At 44.0% G+C, this 22514-nt stretch overlaps 2 protein-coding genes across 2 annotated transcripts in view; both read right to left on the minus strand.

Moving 5' to 3' along the window:
• The window catches only part of LOC136627323 (zinc finger protein 585A-like), a 194404-nt gene that overhangs the window by 102507 nt on the left and 69383 nt on the right, over positions 1-22514 (minus strand). The gene's annotated exons all lie outside the window — the stretch shown is intronic.
• Positions 1-22514, minus strand: part of LOC136627327 (zinc finger protein 585A-like) — a 55595-nt gene that overhangs the window by 31733 nt on the left and 1348 nt on the right. The window contains exons 2-8 of the mRNA XM_066602342.1: positions 14102-14205; positions 13658-13837; positions 13452-13575; positions 11143-11246; positions 10699-10878; positions 10493-10616; positions 9434-9517 (exon numbers count right to left, since the gene is read on the minus strand). Of these exons, the coding sequence (XP_066458439.1) occupies positions 9434-9517; positions 10493-10616; positions 10699-10878; positions 11143-11246; positions 13452-13575; positions 13658-13837; positions 14102-14205 (900 nt within the window). The remainder of the gene's footprint in view (positions 1-9433; positions 9518-10492; positions 10617-10698; positions 10879-11142; positions 11247-13451; positions 13576-13657; positions 13838-14101; positions 14206-22514) is intronic.

The raw sequence follows: 22514 nt of genomic DNA on the forward strand, positions 1-22514 counted from the left end.
AACTCTCTCCCCAACAACCTCCCAAGCCTCAATAGCAATAGAGTTATCCCCACCAAGAATACAGGAGGATCTCAACATGGAAGCCAGATGCGCTCACTGTAACCAAACCTCCCTTCTAGAGCAGATGACAAAGGTCTTTAAAAACGAACTTTCAGCCGCAGTCAAAGATTTTACCGAACAAGTCCGAGATCTGGGTCAGAGGACAGACGAATTGGAAAAAAAAACAGACGACATAGTGGAAACTATGGAAGCAGATCGCCAATATGTGGCCGACCTTGAAGCTAAAGTTGATCTATTAGAATCCAAGTACGAGGACTTAGAGAATAGATCTCGTCGTTCCAACATACGAATTAGAGGCCTGCCTGAAACCATTACAGCTCTAAAGGAAACAGCAATCAACTTATTCTCAGCTATTCTTCCGCAAGTTGACCAGTCATCCTTTAGAATAGATAGGATTCACAGAGCATTGGCCCGACCACCCAGCCCAGACCTCCCAAGAGACGTAGTTCTTAAACTACATTACTATGAGGTCAGGGACCAACTGCTACTGGCGGCAAGAAATCTGACCTCATTTCCTGGACTACCCACATCAGTCCAACTATACGCGGACGTGGCCCCAACAACTCTGGCTAAGCGAAGAACCTTTAGACCAATTACACAGGCTCTGAGCTCAGCCAATATAAAGTACAAATGGGGGTTCCCATTCGCTCTCCATTTCCAACACCTCGGGAGGAACTATACAGCTAAATCTATGGAAGAGGCACTGGGGGCCCTAGAGAGGGCTCAAATACCGGTGGACAGATCAGAGGAAATCGGCCCCTCCCGTCCTCGCCCAGGAAGGACCTGGAGCAGGCCACGCCCTCTGAGAGGACTGCCAAGACCTACACCCCAAGATCGTGACACGGGACAGCCCAATCCCTCATGAAGAGAGAGGGGAAAGAAAAGAAAGAGAAGGAAATGATAGGAAATGCAGTCTATGTTGATGTTTTAGTTTTTTGCTAGTCAGGCAATAATCCTATCCTCACCTAATTAACGGAGTTTTTTGTACGGAGGTGGGGGAGGGAGGGCTATGGAAGACAGAGAAGATTTCATTGCCTGGCTGGCAATAGGTTTATGAGGCCAGACTGACAATGAAAGTTAAGATAACAACAAAGGCCCAAACAGGACGTCTGTTTACTACTATGTTGTGGGTTATAAAGTTAAGAAAGCAACAAGATTAGAGATGCGAGTCCAGGAAGGATGGATAATTTCCCTGATCACTCAAAGATAAGCGACTCTCCCTTAAGGAGGGCCGTCTTCAATCTTGAAGAATCTGGTCCTAGGACCTGTAACGACTTAAAAGTTGTTCTTTTCGTGATGCCTCCTCAAGGGGAGACATCAAAGATTTGCATGTTTGTTTGTTTTGTTCTTGTTTTTGGAAATCTAGGTCTTCCATTCTATAAAGAAAACCGTAGAAAAACTAACCGCACCAAATTAAGGATTAGGGGGAAAAGAGAAGTAGAGCAACCACCCAAGACTACAAATGGTATGTATAGTCTCCCATAATGTACGGGGATTCAACTCCCCCAACAAAAGAAGGATGGCTTTTCTGTCATACTTGAAACACAAACCCGATGTGATCTGTATACAGGAAACCCACTTCTCCCATACCTCGGTCCCTAAATACTTCCACCAACACTATTCCAGACACTTCACAGCAACAGCACCAAAAAAACACAGAGGAGTCCTCACCCTACTACACAATTCTTTTCCGTTCCAAATGGAAGAGACAGATATAGACCAGGAAGGAAGATTTTGTATCTTGGTAGGAAAAATACACACACAACAGATGGTCATAGTTAATGTCTATGCGCCCTCAGAAAATCCAATCCCAACCCTACAGGTGGTCTCTCGGAAGCTTCTCAAATATACGCAACATAAAATCATATGGGCAGGCGACTTCAACTTCCCTTTCTCGGCAACCCTAGACAGATCAAACAACAACCCAGACAGATTCTCGATCCAACAAAGGAAAGATTGGGGAAACAAACTAGCACTACTGATGCTAGCGGACAGCTGGAGAGAAATACACGGCAACAGGAGAGGATACACCTTCTTCTCCTCAGCCAATCAGACATATTCGAGACTGGATTACATCCTAATGTCCACATCCCTCTTACCCACACTGGTAACATCAAGGCACTATCCATGCTCATGGTCAGATCATGACTTGGTATTAGCAGTGACACACAGCGACGAGACCCCCAAACCCATCTATAAATGGAGACTAAACGAAGCCCTTATCAGAGATCCTAATATCTCAAACCAAATCCAAAAACAAATTACAGATTTCTTCAGTCTGAATTCTACCCAAGAATCACACCCCCACTGGATATGGCTCGCTCATAAGGCAAGCATTAGAGGACAATTAATCCGATTAGCATCGCAGAGAAAAAAAGAAAAATCACAATCTTACTTAGCTCTAGAAAGGCGATTGTTCCTGCTTGAAACCTATAATCAAAGGAACCCCACAAGGGCCACGATTAAAGAAATTAGAGACATTAAGATTAAACTAAACATCCTACTATCAGACAAAGTTGAGCGAGCACTCCAGTGGACAGGTTATAAATATTACAAATACGCTAACAAACCAGACAGACTACTGGCCACAAAATTGAGAGAGAAACAGAGGACGAATTCAATATTCAAACTATACACCCCTCACAACACGACCACATCCAATCCAGACAAGATATACAAAGCATTTGCTACATATTACGCATCCCTGTATAAGGAACATAAAGGGAACATCGAGGCCGCAGGACCCTCCTTTATAGAATCCCTCCCACTTCCTACCTTAACCCAAAATCAGCGAGACCACCTAAACGGAGATATCACGATAGAAGAGATAAGGGAAGCCATAGACAACCTAAAGTTAGGGAAGGCCCCTGGCCCCGATGGCTACACGGCAATCTATTATAAAAAATACAAAGAATCCCTAATAGGACCACTACAAAGCCTTTTTCAATCACTGCAAAAGGGTGATACCCCTCCCCAAGAATTTTTAAATTCTAATCTAACAGTTATACCCAAGGCCAAAAAAGATCCTCTCTCCCCCAAAAGCTATAGGCCTATCTCGTTGTTGAACATTGATTATAAAATCTTCACATCTATCCTGGCTGCCCGACTGAACCAATTTCTCCCAAATCTCATACATAAAGACCAGGTCGGTTTCATCCCATCAAGACAAGCCCCAGACAACATTAGAAAGGTACTAAATATAATTGACCATTCAAAAGACACAAAAATCCCCGTCACCTTATTAGCCCTAGACATAGAAAAGGCTTTTGATTCATTGGCCTGGGACTATCTATTCTTTATCCTGCAGCGTATGGGCTTCGAGGGAGCCTTCGTGCGCTCAATGGCAGCATTGTACTCCACTCCCTCCACCTTATTAAAGCTACCTACAAGCAAAGAAACCCCTATCCCAATCAGGAGAGGTACACGGCAAGGCTGTCCCCTCTCACCTGCTTTATTTGCACTGGCGGTCGAACCCCTCGCAATAGCCATTAGGCAAAACCCCAATATAAGAGGAGTGACAGTGGAGGGGGTGGAGTACAAATTAAGCCTATTCGCGGACGACCTTTTACTTACAATGACCCAGCCATTAATTTCCCTCCCCAATTTAATGGGATTATTGGACAAGTGGGCGGTGCTCTCGGGACTAAAAATCAATCCAGATAAATGCGACATCATATATTTAAACTCCCCGCCAGCACTAACAAAATTAATAGATTTAAATTTTGGCTTCCAACACCAACATCACTATATCCCCTACCTGGGTATCAACTTAACCACATCCTTAACCACCTTATACAAATGGAACTATCCACCCTTAATACAAAAACTTATGGCAGACCTGACCAAATGGGATGATCCCCTACTATCTTGGGTGGGAAGAATCAGCGCAATTAAAATGAACCTACTACCCCGCATACTATATTTATTCAGGACACTACCTATCCCAATCCCCCGCCCGACGATAGCAAATCTACAGAAACGTATCTTCCAATTCATCTGGGCCTCAAAAAAACCAAGAATCAAAAACACCCTTATGTATAAGCATAAAAACAGGGGAGGTCTTTCTGTCCCCAACCTTTGGAAGTACTACGTGGCGGCACAAACAGCCCAAGGGTTAACGACACTGGGGGGAGAAAAAGCTCCATTATGGGTAAGGCTAGAATCATCCAGAATATCCCCACAATCTTTTCCTAATCTAATATGGTCTAACAATACCCTAAACTCAAACCTACATGCCAGATGTCCCCTCACCTTCCACACCATGAGAATCTGGAGAAGTACCCGATTTAAATATAAACTCTCCAATAAACCCTCTAGGATGATGCCTATTATACCGAACATAAGATTTCCACCGAGTATGGACTTAATCCATTTTCAGTGGTGGAAGACAAATGAACTGACAAATCTTAACCACTTTTTAATGGGCTCCCAGATAATAACACTAAGCCAACTCCAAGCTAACTACAATCTCCCAACAGCAGAAAACTTCCGAGCCAACCAAATATTCCACTTCCTACATTCACTGGACTTACCTAGGGTGATCCCTGAAATGACAACACTTGAAAGATTATGTAAAAACAACCCCTTGAGGAAAGGAACTTTATCTTTACTATACAAAATGTTAAACGAGCCTGATACAGAAAGCAAACTTCCGTTTATGCGAAAGTGGGAAACGGAACTACAAATCCACATGTCAGTGGAAAGATGGCAACATTGTTGTGAAACTATCACTAGAGGAAGCCACCAAGTCTCCTTAATGGAAACGTCCATTAAAATCTTACACCGCACTCACCTAGTCCCAGTAAGAATAAATAAATTTTTCCCCTTGACTTCACCACTCTGCTTTAGGGGATGTACAGAAGTAGGATCTCAAGCCCACATATGGTGGAGTTGCCCGGTGGTAGCCAGACTATGGTCTCAGATACACAGACTATTGCAAAGACTATTTATTGGTCCACTCCCAAAATCTCCAACAATATTCCTACTAGGAGATCGTCCACCAGGAATAAAATACCAAGCACATAAATTGATCCAGCACATATGTATGGCAACTAGAATCCATATAGCAGCGAGGTGGAAACAGCCAACCCTCTTATATAATGAAGTCCAAAACCGGATCTCCCAGATAGCCCTATATGAGAGAATACATGCTATACAAACTGACACTCTAACGAAATACAGTGAATTATGGAGACCTTGGATTGAAATGATGGACATCCCAGGCCTTAGACATAACTTGCTCTCAACCTAAATCCCCCCCGATAACCACACAAATCCTAAAAGAGCTAAGCAAAAGAATTACCCAAAGTCGGTAGCGAATGGAAAACAAAGTGTGAAGACCTACTTTTCCATGTTCTTTCATGTTTTTATGTTTCCTTTATAATTTTGTAATTGCTGAAGCCTGAATATCTAGAATTCACCGAAAAGGCCAAAAACAGGCGATATAGTAGAATTCAGCTCGTTAAAAGAAAGGTTATGTAAGAAATGTACAAAAATGTCTGAAAATAAACCTTTGTCATTCCTTCTATTAATCTCACCGCCCCCTGCGTGGGGAAATAAGAAAGCATGAATGACTACTGTTTTAACTCTGAACTTTAATAAAATCTGTTGAAACTAAAAAGTTACTGAAAGCCCTTGTTAACAATGCATATTTTGAGTTGTTTTTTATAGATGGTACCAGGGGTGATTGACGACTCCACACTGGATATGCAGTGGTCACACAACAAGATGTCCTAAAAGCAGAATGCCTCCGCATGTCGTAGTACAAGAAGCGGAACTAAAGGGCCCTCACTGAGGCGTGTAGAGTGGCAGAAGGTAAGACGGCAAACATTTACACTGATTCCCGGTATGCATTTGGCATAGCTCATGATTACGGCCCGACAGGGAAGGCCAGACAGTTTTTTACCTCAGCAGGACAGCCAATTAAGAATGATGCAACGGTGCAGAGTTTCATGGAGGCCCTACTTCTACCTGACAAAGTGGAGAGCTCACACCAATTCCTACACCAGAGAAGCAAGAGGCAACGCCATCACAGACCACACAGCAAAGGCAGCGGCCCTCAAGCCGTGGAAGAAAGAAGAGAAGAAGAATTTAACAATAACTTTGCACTTTGACTAAAAACTTTGAACTTTGATAAAAACTTTGGACTTTGATAAAAACTTTGAACTTTGATATGCTAAAGACTTTACAGTTACAAGCCAGCAAGGAAGAAAAGGAAAAATGGACTAAAAGGTACGGCGTATGGCGAACAGTCAACAGCACTTGCCCACCACGGTCCCTGTGCCCCATGATGGCCCAGCTGACACACGGAAAGACGCACCTCTCAAAGCAGCAATAAAGTCGACGCTTGAACAAGGACGGGTGGCTCCTGGGTTTTCTGTAGCTGCTGCATCATCACTTGTCCAATTTTGCATGATCTTTGCCGTAAAGCAACAGGGCAGAAGTAAATTTGCCACATAACACTTGCCTAGGCCACTCTACCCATTTCAGGGATTGCAAATTGGCTACACTCAGCTCCTACTTGTTGGGAAGCATGAATATGTGCTTGTTGTTGTTAATGTTTTTCAGGTTGGAGACCTACCCTGTTACCAAAGTAAATAAGCAGGTAATCGCACAGAAGCTCATGAATGAGGTAATCTGCAGATATGGGGCACCGGAAGTGATTGAGTCAACAAAGGTACACACTTCACAGGTGAAATAATGCAACACATCATGTCTGTTTTGGGTATATTCCTGGCTTTTCACACACCCTACCATCTGCGTAGTAGTGGGAAAGTAGATACAAAAGGCAATGAAGGAAATGGGCAAATCTTGAATTGAGTGTCTTCCATTAGTTTTTTCTTTTCTCCGGAGGGTACATGCCACAGTAGCTGAGTTTGGAGAATGATTTTCTTGTTCATTTTGTCATAGGCCTCTCCAAGGAATTGTCAATAATGCATTCTGCAGTCTCTGCTTTTCTCCCAGGTCCTACAGATGAGTGTCACAATCTGAAACCAGGTGACAGGGTCTATGTGAAAAAGATTGAGAGAGAAACCCTGTTCGAATGTCCCTACCAGATGTTGTTCACCACCCCAACTGCAGTCAAACTCGAAGGAAAGCCCACTTGGATCCACACTTCGCACTGAAAGAACTCATGATCCTGCATATCCTTTACATGCTATAATGTGGTACACTTCCTCTAACACACACCTTTGACTATTGTACACTAGCCCCCTGTATCAGAACAAATTAATACAATCAAATGTGCAATATGAAGAGTACACTGAGGGTGAGAATCCAACACCGCATCGTACTAAGAGAGAAGTTGACGCTCCAGGTGGTAACTTTGATCCACATGTATACATAGATGTAATAGGAGTGCCAAGGGGGGTGCCAGATGAATTTAATTCTAGAGATCAGGTTAAAGCAGGTTTTGAGTCCTTATTTGCTATGATCACTGTTAATAATAATGTAGATTGGATGAATTATATCTATTACAATTAGCAGAGGTTTGTAAACTGCACCAGAGATGCTTTGCAAGGGTTAGCCGACCAGTTAGGGCCCACTGCATCCATGGCGTTCCAAAATAGAGTGGCCCTGGATATGATTTTAGCAGAAAGAGGTGGGGTATGTAATTTCCTGTATGTGTATTATCCCTTTGATCAAAAAGAGTATGAGTAAGGGACTGGACAATGTGACACCAACGTTTCCCTTGTTTGAAAAAGATGAAGAGCCAGTTTCGATAATGCCAACCACATACGCTAGCAAAGAAATGGAGAAATGTACTAGTACTGCGCCTGCCCCGATCTTCTAAGATGGATTGTCAGTGGAATTCCCATTTGCCTAGGGATAGTGCAGAAGACCTTAGGTTCCGGCGAGGGCACACCCTGTGGGGTGTTAACTTGTACAGATAGAGGGTATGGATGCCCGGAAATGAGCCCAGGGAATCTATGGCCTCCTTCTGAGGTGAGGTAGGGATCCCCCCTCCTAGGAGTAGGGACTTAGGGGCAGTGGAGAAACCCTGATGCAAGGGAGAGGCGACCGAGGGAGAGTGCGAGGCCTGGTGCTTGATCTCCGTATTAAGTTTTTAGGGGGGTTTGAGAAGGAAATATATATATCCTTGTAGGTAGAAAAGAAAACACTGGAATATATACATTTATATAGATATAGTTATGTGCCTTTCTTTTTATATGCATGCTAACTTTATTCTCATATGTACTAACTCTATGAAAAACTTAATACTTCGCCTTACATCAGATATTCCAAAAGTTTGCAAGGCTGAGAGAGATGTTTCCAGAAATTCAGAGAAGATACAGAACCAGACACAAGGCCGTGTGCCTGGCCGTTTTCCCAGAAGCGCTGTATCAAGATGAAGACCGTTCAACTATGCATCTGAACTTTCACTGTCTCAGGCCGTTAATCCGGACTTCCCATATATGGTTATGCGGTGAATTGAGCCAATGAGCCCATCACCCATTTTCTACTGATGAGACCAAAGGGTATAAGATCTCATGTAATCTGTAATAAAGGGCAGCGCAGTCATGTCCCCGTGTGAGGAACTATACCAGACCTCTGTGTGGTGTCTCTTCTTTACCGCCGGCAACGGGGCAGTTGGGGTGGGCCTGATTGGTGCTGTACTTAGAATTTCCCTGACAGCCTGATACTGTAGCAGTAGGGCTGTGGAGCAGAGATCTTCTGCAGCCGCATTCTCTAGCTACCGCTTGATACAGCAGCCGTCCGCCGTGCAGTCACTGACTAGCATCACTGTATGACCGGAATGCTTACATGTCAGCTATTAGTAAATGTGTATTGCTGATATGTAGGCCTTCTGATTATACACTGACTTTACTCAACAACCGTGAAGCGAGTGGCTCTACTAATACAACTAGCACAGTTTTCTGCCTGCCCAGCACCTTCCTCCCTCCCAGCTACAATAGGTCAGGAATGCAGGTGTCCAGTGTCACAGTGAACTCCCAGTGCACAGAGATGGCAGGAGTGAGCGTACAAATGTGCAGGAGGATATATTCCAGTTTGTGGTCCTCCAGCATCACTGAGGATAAAAACAAGCATTTATTAGACCTTCTGGCTACAAACATAGGACCGCCATCCAAAGAGAAGGTCTATGTGGGCACTTCATCAGTGCTGGAGGACTACATAGGGCTCATTCCGACAGGCGTTCTGTTGTTCCCCTCCCATCACCTTTATTATTGTAGATTATAATACTATTATAATAAAATATTAACCCCCTGTCTACCCTACAACATCAAACCCTGACACTACTCTGGAGAAGTTAGTGACATTAGTATAAAACATTTTTTTCCTATTTTCTTTTGTCTGAGGCCGGGGTGTATACTATAGTCAAGTGTGTCTAATAGTCCAAAAATATGGTAAATACCAGAGGCGTAGCTAGGTTTCCTGCACCCAGGGTAAAAGCGTTGTGCAGCCCCACATCTGAATCTTGCTTGCTGAGCCTCTCCCACTAGTAATTAATAATGGATGGTAACTCATTATGTTGCTTACATTTTTCAGTAAGTTACAGCAAATAATAATGCAGGTAAATCACTAAATGTTGCAGTAAAACATAATTTTATTAATATGTTCTATAGAGTAAAAATACAAGCACTAAATGAGGGTAATAATACCAAAAACTGCATAATAGACCCCCCTGGTGCATCCTGTACTACCATGTATAATTGGAGCAGCTGCCCCCAAAACAGCAAATATAACCCCCTTCCTTCCCCCTGTATTAGTAATAATATAATAGTACAGTATGAAGTACTACTCATTGAAAGAAAGGGTGGGGGACGGAAAGACAATCAAGCACAAGATCTTCCTATAGGACAATCTTCTCACTCCTGACACAGCTTCACTTTGTCTGCCCCCCCCCCCCTCCTTCCCGCACCTACCTGTCATCACCCTAGCTCTCTCTCACTGCGCTGGACAGTCCCACTACCCCCACTACACATGCTTCACAATGAAGGCATGCTGCACTCTGTAGATACAACCTAGCAGCTCTTACCGGTGATGCCGGATCCCTCCTCCTAAATGCAAAGAAAGAGCTGGTGGTGATAGTTTGGGGGTCTAGGACAGCATGGGCCAAGGCACCTCTCCAGCCCTGCACCGCCGTCACCTAGTGTAGCAGTAGGGCTGGTGGAGCCGAGATCTTCTGCAGCCACATTCTCTTGCTACCGCTTGATACAGCAGCCGTCCACCGTGTAGTCGCTAACTAGCATCACTGTAGGACCGGGATGCTTACATATCAGCGATTAAAAGTGTATTGCTGATATGTAGGCCTACTGATTATACACTGACTTTAATCAACAACTGTGTAGTTAGTGGCTTCACTAATCCAACTAGCACAGTGTCCTGCCTACCCAGCACCTTCTTCCCTCCAAACACCAGGGGCACATGCCCCACTTTCCCCAGCTACAATCCTGCTAAATATGTTCATTACCTGGTGATGGGAGCGGCTGTTGGGTCTCCATCATGGCCTCCTTGTACAGATCCTTGTGTCCTTCTAAATACTCCCACTCCTCCATGGAGAAATAGACAGCGACATCCTGACACCTTATAGGAACCTGACAACACAATATACAGTCATCACCCAGAAGCCTCCAGTACTGTTACTGTATAATATCCCAACATTCCCTGCAGCGTCACCTCTCCAGTCAGCAGCTCAATCATCTTGTTGGTGAGTTCTAGAATCTTCTGTACATTGATCTCCTCATGTATCAGGGGGTGAAGTGAGGGCCTCATGATTGGGCTCAGGGATCTTCCCCATCTATCACACATGGGGGCCCGACAGTCATCACTAGAGGTCTTCTTCACTACTGTGTAATTCTGTATATGGGGAGACATTAATAAATATCACTACAGACATTTCCAGAGTCCATCACCTGCCCAGTGACATCATCTGTTATTACCATAGATAAGAATGATGTAATCTGGCATCATCAGAATCTCTCACCTCCCCAGTGACATCATCTGCTATTACCATAGATAAGAATGATGTGACATCATCAGAATCTCTCCCCCCTCCAGTGACATCATCTGTTATTACCATAGATAAGAATGATGTATTGTGACATCATCAGAATCTCTCACCTCCCCAGTAAGCTGGAAGAGTATTTCTAGGGTGAGATTTAATACACTTTCTGCCATCTTGTTTCTGTCCTTCTCCATCTTTGATGAATCAGTCATGTAGGGTCCTAAATGGAAAGAATATGAACCAGTGTAAAAAAAAAAAAAAACACAAAAAAGACATTATAACTGATTTTTGAGATAATAAGAGGAAACATTTAAAAGTGTTTTCTTATTACTTATAATTGCTTCACAACCCCTGTGTCTTTCCTAGTTGCTGCTGACCAGGACATGTGACTGCTGCAGCCAATCACTGGCTATAAAAGGTCTCTGCTGTGGGCAGTGATTGGCTGCAGCAGTCACATGTCCTGGTAAGCAGCAACCAGGAAAGACACAGGGGTTGTGAAGTAATCTGAATGGTCTCCCCCTTCCCTGTCCAACGTACAGCCAAGCGCAGAACAGTGATAACCTGTCCCCTGCTCGTAGACCCCAGCGGAGAGCTGTCACTCTGAGTAACCCTTGAGTGACTGATCCTAGCCCCCGCAGGTACTGCCTGCACTCTTCACTCCATCCTTCTTATTCCGCTTTCCTCAGTCTGCTGAATCCCGTCTCCATCCCCGGCACACAGGCAATCTGTGACACTGAGACGAGGCTGAGCTTATAGACAGAGCATACAAGTCATGGGAGGAGGCCATGCTGTGTAATAATGTGCAGTTATTGGAGCTGAAGCATTACTGGGGAGGGGGCTACCACTGAGAGATGATGTACAAGTGAATGCAGAGTAAGTAGACAGAGGACATCACTGCTACAATAGGTCAGGAATGCAGGTGTCCAGTGTCACAGTGAACTCCCAGTGCACAGAGATGGCAGGAGTGAGCGTACAAGTGTGCAGGAGGATATATACCAGTTTGTGGTCCTCCAGCATCACTGAGGATAAAAACAAGCATTTATTAGACCTTCTGGCTACAAACATAGGACTGCCATCCAAAGAGAAGGTCTATGTGGGCACTTCATCAGTGCTGGAGGACTACATAGGGCTCATTCCGACAGGCGTTCTGTTGTTCCCCTCCCATCACCTTTATTATTGTAGACTATAATACTATTATAATAAAATATTAACCCCCTGTCTACCCTACAACATCAAACCCTGACACTACTCTGGAGAAGTTAGTGACATTAGTATAAAACATTTTTTTCCTATTTTCTTTTGTCTGAGACCGGGGTGTATACTATAGTCAAGTGTGTCTAATAGTCCAAAAATATGGTAAATACCAGAGGCGTAGCTAGGTTTCCTGCACCCAGGGTAAAAGCGTTGTGCAGCCCCACATCTGAATCTTGCTTGCTGAGCCTCTCCCACTAGTAATTAATAATGGATGGTAACTCACTATGTTGCTTACATTTTTCAGTAAGTTACAGCAAATAATAATGCTGGTAAATCACTAAATGTAGCAGTAAAACATAATTTTATTAATATGTTCTATAAAGTAAAAATACAAGCACTAAATGAGGGTAATTATACCAAAAACTGCATAATAGACCCCCCTGGTGCATCCAGTACTACCATGTATAATTGGAGCAGCTGCCCCCAAAAAGAGAAAATATAACCCCCTTCCTTCCCCCTGTATTAGTAATAATATAATAGTACAGTATGAAGTACTACTCATTAAAAGAAAGGGTGGGGGACGGAAAGACAATCAAGCACAAGATCTTCCTATAGGACAATCTTCTCACTCCTGACACAGCTTCACTTTGTCTGCCCCCCCCCCCCCTCCTTCCCGCACCTACCTGTCATCACCCTAGCTCTCTCTCACTGCGCTGGACAGTCCCACTACCCCCACTACACATGCTTCACAATGAAGGCATGCTGCACTCTGTAGATACAACCTAGCAGCTCTTACCGGTGATGCCGGATCCCTCCTCCTAAATGCAAAGAAAGAGCTGGTGGTGATAGTTTGGGGGTCTAGGACAGCATGGGCCAAGGGACCTCTCCAGCCCTGCACCGCCGTCACCTACTGTAGCAGTAGGGCTGGTGGAGCCGAGATCTTCTGTAGCCACATTCTCTTGCTACCGCTTGATACAGCAGCCGTCCACCGTGTAGTCGCTGACTAGCATCACTGTAGGACCGGGATGCTTACATATCAGCGATTAAAAGTGTATTGCTGATATGTAGGCCTACTGATTATACACTGACTTTAATCAACTACTGTGTAGTTAGTGGCTTCACTAATCCAACTAGCACAGTGTCCTGCCTGCCCAGCACCTTCCTCCCTACAAACACCAGGGGCACATGCCCCACTCCCCCCAGCTACAATCCTGCTAAATATGTTCATTACCTGGTGATGGGAGCGGCTGGCGGGTCTCCATCATGGCCTCCTTGTACAGATCCTTGTGTCCTTCTAAATACTCCCACTCCTCCATGGAGAAATAGACAGCGACATCCTGACACCTTATAGAAACCTGACAACACAATATACAGTCATTACCCAGAAGCCTCCAGTGCTGTTACTGTATAATGTCCCAGCATTCCCTGCAGCGTCACCTCTCCAGTCAGCAGCTCAATCATCTTGTTGGTGAGTTCAAGAATCTTCTGTACATTGATGCCCTCATGTATCAGGGGGTGAGGTGGGGGAGCCATAATTGGGCTCAGGGATCTTCCCCATCCATCACACGCAGGGGCCCGACAGCCATCACTAGAGGTCTTCCTCACTACTGTGTAATCCTGTATATGGGGAGACATTAATAAATATCACTACAGACAATTACAGAGTCCATCACCTCTCCAGGGACATCATCTGTTATTACCATAGATAAGAATGATGTAATCTGGCATCATCAGAATCTCTCACCTCCCCAGTGACATCATCTGTTATTACCATAGATAAGAATGATGTGACATCATCAGAATCTCTCCCCCCTCTAGTGACATCATCTGTAATTACCACAGATAAGAATGATGTATTGTGACATCATCAGAATCTCTCACCTCCCCAGTAAGCTGGAAGAGTATCTCTAGGGTGAGATTTAATACACTTTCAGCCATCTTGTTTCTGTCCTTCTCCATCTTTGATGAATCAGTCATGTAGGGTCCTAAATGGAAAGAATATAAAACAATGTAAAAAAAAAACATTATAAATTTACTGGTGATAATAAGGGGAAACATTTAAATGTGTTTTCCCATTGCTTAAAAATGCTTCACAACCCGTGTCCTTCCTGGTAGCTGGATAAAAGCTCTCTGCTGTAGCCAGTGATTGGCTGCAGCAGTCACATGTCCTGGTCAGCAGCAACCAGGAAGCACACAGGGGTAATGAAGCAATTCATGGGAAAACACCTTTAAGATGATATTAAAGAGAAGCTGTTTTGTGAGTTTTATGAACTACAGGCAACACAAAATCCCGACAGGGTTCTCCTCACCCGGATCAATTGGACTGATAGCCGACCCAGGCAGGGAGAAGTCGGCAGCGACCGCCCCACTGACTCTTCTCCAAGTTCAGAGCTGCTTTTTACTGTGTTTTTTCTCAAGCGCTGCAGTGTTTTAGAGCACAATATAGATGTCTGCAATGTACATGCGAGTTTTCTTGTCTATTTCTGCAATTGAAAAAAAAAAATTTCTGAAAAAACATCTCTGTATAAAAAAGCCACCAAAATAACTTGTAAAGAAACATGAAGTTTATGGCTTAGGGAAGGACTTGGGGAATTTAGATAACTGTAAACGTAACTAGAGCAACAAGTGTCAGGCAGCTGCTGTAAAGGCAAATAGGATAATGGGGTGCATCAAAATAGGTCTACGGACACATGAGGAGAGGATTGTTCTTCCTCTTTACAAGTCGCTCAAGCTCTGACATGTCCTTCTTGAGTCAATACTATAGACTATATTCACACATGGAATATGGTCTATAGTATTGACTCAAGAAGGACATGACACAGCTGGAGCGGGTTCAACAACGGGCAAGTAAAGTAATAATTGGGGGGGGCAGTGACTGATGTTGGAGGATGCTTAGCTCTTCTCTGCCAGACCTAACAGCATGTAATCAGCACTACAGGCAGTGGAAACCTGGGATTCACACAACAGGACCTGCCTAACATCTCCTGACATCGCTGGCACCAGTTGTGATGGTCAGAGGTAAGAAGAGCCCTCTGAAGCTCACAAAGTTCTTCCCTGCCAGCAGGGAAATCCAACATGGCGCCGGCAGACAGAGAGCAGACAGGGAAACAGCCTCCTCTAGTATACTCCACAGAATTATAGGCTGTGAGGGATTCCCCTCTGCTGGAGGATTCCCTCCCTGCGCTGCCATCATCATCCAGCAGTCCACCATCTACAGCAGCTCTCTCAGAGCCTGTAATGGGCGCTGCTGAGGAGGAAAAGGCTAAGGGGAGCGCTGAGAGGAAATCTCAGCATTAACCCCTTCACTGCCTGCCACTCCATACTCTGCAGAGAATTACAGTGAAACCCCTTCTAACACAACCCCAGTAAAACATAAGACCTATTACAGGTACCAGATACGATCGCATTATAGACCGGGCGCACAGGCTTCTGAGCCTTAATCACTGCCCAGGTCCACAACAAGGGAGGTCATCACACGTATCCATGTTCATCACATTAAAGAGTAAATAACGTCTGTCGCCAGGTGATCCCCTACAGTCCCCGATCGCTTTCACAATATTTTACTGTTTGCTGACCTCTGCACCCACTTTTCTACGTCGGAGGGCATTCAGACCTTTTTCTGTAAAACTCATTATCAATAAAAACTGTGCTAAAATTATGCACAAACAAGAAGCGCTTGAGCTCTGCAGGAATCGGGACCTTACACCACATAATAATATGGTTGTGTAACAAAGCTCTCTGGCCTTCTATGGACACATCCACCACCAAACCCCAATCTGCCCTTGTATTTTATATTTGGTCTTTGCAACACCCGATGGTTGGAGTAGTCCTGGTGCAGTTGGCTGTTGGTCGGTGACACTGGTGAAACGCACCACGAAACAGGACAAAGCGCAGAGTCTAGATATGGACCTTATGTCGGAGAAGGCGGTATATAATCAAAATCCGGGTTACAAGTCTAAGGATCAAGGCAGGCAAGTCCTGCAAACAGGTTCAAGGGTTGGTACACAGTAGCCCAAGACCAGAATAGCTAGCTGAGAACAGGAAACAAACACCACTGATTTTCTGGCAAGGAGCAAGTTTCCCACCTCAGGTTAAATAGCCCTGCAGCTTGGCTGAGAGCATGGAGAAGGGTTAACTCAGGCAATACTGGTGGAAAGCACACAGCACTGCAGAGGAGTAACTTCAGCAGTGCTGATAGAAAGTAAAAGAGCAGTTCATGCAGAAGAGACAGTGTGATGCCCGCAGCAGCCCGCAACAGAGGGGGGGGGGGGGGCGGCAGACCCAGGCAGACCCCTTCTCCTCCTGCCAGTTCTTAGTAAAAATTTTTGTAGAAGGGGAGCACTGATATTTTCTAAAGGCTCCCAAGAACGGTATCTCTTCCAGTCCACCAAAAAATAGTTCTTGTTCCTGATCTACTACATATCTAGAATATTCTTGAACTCGCAAACGTTTTTTGGAGTTAACTTGGGCCACAGCAGATTTGGACTTTTTAGAACATTTATTGAGAACCAGGAGGTTTGAAAAGTGAGACATGGAAGGAATTAGGTATCCGCAGGGAGCCGTAACTTGTAGCATATAGGGTTCACCTTTTTGGATATCTCGAATGGGCCCAAAAATCGAGGTGCTAATTTATAAAGTATGGAGGAAAGCCATACTTTATCACTGGAAACCAACTGCGGAGGGGATCAAAGCTTGCAATCGGTGAACTTCTACATCTGGGTGGTTGCTCTTTCCAGTTTAGTCTTGTCTTCTGACAGATTCTGGGAAAATTCTCCAGTGATGAAACTGCTGTCACAACTTCAGATGTGGAAGAAATAGGCAGAGGAATCCTGGGTTGATAACCATACACTATGAGAAAGGGAGATTTATTAGTGGACTCACTGGCATGATGGTTATGGGAAAACTCGTCCCAGTTAAACAGGCTGGACCAATCGGCATGATGTACATTGGTAACGTGACGGAGGTAATTGGTCAGGATCTGGTTGGTATGTTTAACCTGCCCATTAGACTGTGGATGGTAAAGAGAAGTCCAGGGCTGCATCCATAAGCTTACAAAGAGCCCTCCAACATCTTGAAGTAAACTGGACCTTCCTATCAGACACCATGTGCAGAAGAAAACCATGTAGCCAAAAGATGTGGTCAATGAACTTTCAGAGGAATGAAGTAAGCCAGCTTGGAAAAACGATTGAAGACCACCCAGATGATTGTGCACTCATTGGATGAGGGCAAATCCGTAATAAATTCTGTGGCTATGTGCTGCCATGGGATCTCTGGAATGGGTAGAGGGCAAAGAAGACCAGCAGGTTTTTGTTTTGAGGACTTGTTTTGAAACAAAAGATCTGGATATCCTTCACCATAGCTAACCAACGGTAATGACGACAAATTACCTCCATATTTTTAAGTTGAACTGGGTGTCCACCTACCTTAGAACAGTGTCCCCAGGATAAAACTAGTTTTCTTTTAGGTACATATGTCCTTCCAGGAGGAATATTCTTTATTTGAACAGAAGCCACGGTTACTAAACTGGCAGGGTCTACAATATATTGTGGCTTCTCCTTAAGATCACTGGAATCTAAGGATCTTAACGGTGTGTCCGCTTTGACATTCCTATTGGTGGGCTGGAATTGCAAAATAAAATCAAATCGAGCAAAGAATAAGGACCACCAGGCTTGTTGAGGGTTGAGTTGCTGTGCGGTGGGTAATTGCTAGAGTACTACACGGAATTGTCTACAGTGTGAGTGGATATCTGGTGAGAAGATCAGAATATCATCGAGGTACACGACAACACACTCATAGAAAAGGTCCCTGAAGGCGTCATTCACAAACTTCTAAAATATGGGTGGGGCATTAACCAGACAGAAAGGCATAACCAAATACTCAATAATGCCCAATCCAAGGGTTTTCCACTCGTCACCCTGTTTTGCCAACTGGAAAACCACAAGTTTGGATAAGGCTTTAAAGAAGTGGGTTTTGGATAACTAAGCCTACACCAAACAGGTTTAAAGTCCACATGAGTATTCATAGCATTTCACATTTAAGATACAAAATGGATGGATAAAAAAATCATAAATAGCCATTTATATAGGCTTCCATTACAAGAAGATATGAAATGGAGGGCTACAAATAGGCAACTATATTTGCACCACACACCCTCACGAATGTGGAGGAGATTAAAAGTTCCACGTACATCAAGATTCGTAAAGATACGAGCTCAGTGCAAGCAAACAGTTCATGGATTAAGGGTCACGGATATTTTTGGCAATAGCATTCAAGCCCCGATATTCTATGCAAGGCCGGAGTGACCCATCCTTCTTTCTAACAAAGTAGAATATGCTCCAGCAGGAGAGAAGACTTGTAGATGAAGCTCATGGCGAGATTATCTGATATATTCTGCCATAGGTTGGAACTCAGGAAGAGACAGAGGCTATACCCTCCCTGAAGCATATGCAGAACCTGGCACCAGATAAATAGGACAGTCATGGGAACAATGTGGTGGCAGACATTCTGCCTCTTTCTTCTCGAACACATCAGTAAAACCGTACTAAGCTGTTGCTGGCCCTGGAGGTTCGGGGGTACCGGAGAGCAACAAACAGACTATACTTGAAACAGACACATAGAATGGCAGGATAACCCCAACATAACACCTCCTTAGACATTCAATCCAAGCTGGGATTATGCTGACAAAGCCAAGGAAGACCCAACAGCAGGGAACTGATAGACCTCAAAAGGACCGGCAAGGAAATCTTCTACACTCCACAAGATGTATAGCAGGATCGATTTTATGCTGGTGAATGGGGATCTTAATAGTAGGGTCATGTCTACCACTATAGGCAGCATGGTGTGGTCTGACCACGCACCCATAACTATGTTCATTCAGGAACAATTCAACCACCCAACTATTAAAGTTTGGAGTCTTTACAACTATATTCTAAAACACCCAAAGTATGCCCCTAATTCACTAAAAATGTTATCAGATTATTTTTAACTCAACTAATGATCTGGAATATGATTTCTCCAGCAGGCTTTGGGGTATTTTGTCGCTTTCCTAATTGTGTGGAAGCAGTATGCGCACACTGACCAAGTCAAACACAAGGTATGAATCTCATGTTAAAAATGGCTCTCCTGGCAGAGACGTCCAGACAGGCCTTTTTATTGAAAAAGGATAACACCTGCCCTTTATGGGCGTTTAACAGATTACATCACTAACATATATATATTCTTATTCGCTAGATTATACAGAGTCTCCCGCCTCCCTACCCTCCCGTCCTCACGTCCGCCAAGGTATGGACTTTGTATTCTTTAGCATGCAGACAGCCTTAAGGAATTCTGTGTTGACAAATGATTTGTTTAACTAGCTTGTGTTTGAAGAGTGGAAGGGGGCTAGGTAAACACACAGTATTGAACACAGGATATACACGACACTATGGCCCTTTAACTTCTTAGAAACTGGTTGAGCAATTTCTATGTACTTAGAGCAAATACATCACCCATCCATTGGCTAGCAAATACCATGATTAGATTGTGTGTGTCCTTTAGACTCCTCAGAGCTGAAAGTCATTACAACAGCAAAATACATTTGGGTTATATTAATCGATAGATATTTTATAAATAATCATCATGTCTATCACACTAATCTACTCTATGGTGCACCCAAAAGGCATTTATGGGATATCATTTCCGAAAACTGGCCTCATGTGACAAAAAAACAGAGAAATGCCTTACTATATCACTACGATCTAGACTGCACAGACTTGATGAGTTTTCTCATTCACCACAACGAACTAAAGAAATATCCACTGAAACCAACAGCTCCAAAAATTGTGTCCTTATGAACACAGCCTGGCCTTTAGAATACTGAAAATAACCTACGACAAGTAAAGGCCCGTTCAACCTGATCTCGTATTCTATTTATTAATGACCCCCAGGACAAGGCTTTTGACCTTCAAGGAATTGTGAATACATGGGCAGGCAATAATAAACCATTGTATAACCTAACTAACAATGATTCCACAAGCCAACCTACACAAAACTATATAAACAGTTTTCTGAGCAGGATGAAGCCTCCTTCTCTGACCCCGGAGGTATTGGGCACCATCACAACCATTTAGTATGACCGAAGTACTCAACATCATTAATTTCCTACAAATGAGCAAATCCCCGGGACCAGACAGTCTTATGGGGGATTATTACAAGGCCCACAAAATCACCCTAGCCTTATATCTGGCCAAGGTGTTCAATGAAACAATGACAAAAGGTGAAGTCCCTCCAGAGATGCTGAAGGCACTTATTACCACCTTGCCTCTGGCTGGTAAAAGCCCCGATCCCTCCGCTTATGTTACACCAAAATCCCTGTTAAATACAGATATAAAAATTATATGTGAAATATTATCCAACAGACTCTCTGGGGTTCCATCAAATGTTGATAAGGACCAAGTGAGGTTTATTAAGGGACAGCAGACAGTAGTTGGTACAACGCTACATCAATGTTATTGTGGTGGTGTGGGCTCGGGGTACGCCTTCTTTGTTTCCAGCTTTTGATGTGGAGAAGGCATTCAACAGAGTTTGTTGAGATATCAACATATTTGGCGCTTGTGCGAACCTCTCCAAAACCTCTGGGACCAAATCCAACCGGCACGGTGCTCCATGTCACACATTACAGAACAGTGGGGACCAGCGGTGGCAGAGGATGTTCTTATAATCTTCCGTAGCAAAAAAATGGAAAAGTACTAGTATACCACTGAAATATCCAGGTGGTTCATCACATCTGCTTAATGGGGCATATAATGGCATCCAGACTAGACAGGCGGAGGGGTTCAAGGACAAGCGGGCCGAGTGGTTCAAATTCTCAGGAAATACTTGTTGAATACCCTGAAGGACGGCAGTCATTAGGTTTTTGAAATATGTGAGGCATGAGGCGGTCCTTGGTTTAACACTGGGCAACTAAAAGGGGTTAAAGAGAACCTATACCCCTCGCCTCATGCATCTGTGAGACACGAGTCCAAAGCATCACATTGTGGGCCGAGACCACGATTGCTTTCTCTAAATATTTTGTTGTTTCCTTTTATCCTACTTATTGGCCATTACTCCGTGTTCAGAGCTTCACATTCTTTCATCTTCCTCCTATATTGTACAACTATTGCTATAAATGGCCTGTGAAATGTTATGTACCTAAAATAGCTGGCAAAACGATAAAAATGTGGAATTAAAGTAATAAATGAAATGGGCGGACTACAATACCCAGAGAGAGAGAGAGTGACCGGTGACATCAGATAGTGGTGACGGTAGTGACAGAATAGTGACCGGTGACATGAGATAGTGGTGACGGTAGTGACAGAATAGTGACCGGTGACATCAGATAGTGGTGACAGTAGTGACATAATAGTGACCGGTGACATCAGATAGTGGTGACAGTAGTGACAGAATAGTGACCGGTGACATCAGATAGTGGTGACAGTAGTGACAGAATAGTGACCGGTGACATCAGATAGTGGTGACGGTAGTGACAGAATAGTGACCGGTGACATAATATAGTGGTTACAGTAGTGACAGAATAGTGACCGGTGACATCAGATAGTGGTCACGGTAGTGACAGAATAGTGACAGGTGACATCAGATAGTGGTGACAGTAGTGACAGAATAGTGACCGGTGACATCAGATAGTCGTGACGGTAGTGACAGAATAGTGACAGGTGACATCAGATAGTGGTGACAGTATTGACAGAATAGTGACAGGTGACATCATATAGTGGTGACAGTAGTGACAGAATAGTGACAGGTGACATCAGATAGTGGTGACGGTAGTGACAGAATAGTGACAGGTGACATCATATAGTGGTGACAGTAGTGACACAATAGTGACCGGTGACATCAGATAGTGGTGACAGTAGTGACAGAATAGTGACCGGTGACATCAGATAGTGGTGACGGTAGTGACAGAATAGTGACCGGTGACATCAGATAGTGGTGACGGTAGTGACAGAATAGTGACCGGTGACATCAGATAGTGGTGACGGTAGTGACAGAATAGTGACCGGTGACATCAGATAGTGGTGACAGTAGTGACAGAATAGTGACCGGTGACATCAGATAGTGGTGACAGTAGTGACATAATAGTGACAGGTGACATCAGATAGTGGTGACGGTAGTGACAGAATAGTGACAGGTGACATCAGATAACGGTGACAGTAGTGACAGAATAGTGACCGGTGACATCAGATAGTGGTGACAGTAGTGACATAATAGTGACCGGTGACATCAGATAGTGGTGACAATAGTGACAGAATAGTGACCGGTG

This window comes from Eleutherodactylus coqui, chromosome 5 (genome assembly GCF_035609145.1).
Source record: "Eleutherodactylus coqui strain aEleCoq1 chromosome 5, aEleCoq1.hap1, whole genome shotgun sequence".
NCBI classification, from domain to species: domain Eukaryota; kingdom Metazoa; phylum Chordata; class Amphibia; order Anura; family Eleutherodactylidae; genus Eleutherodactylus; species Eleutherodactylus coqui.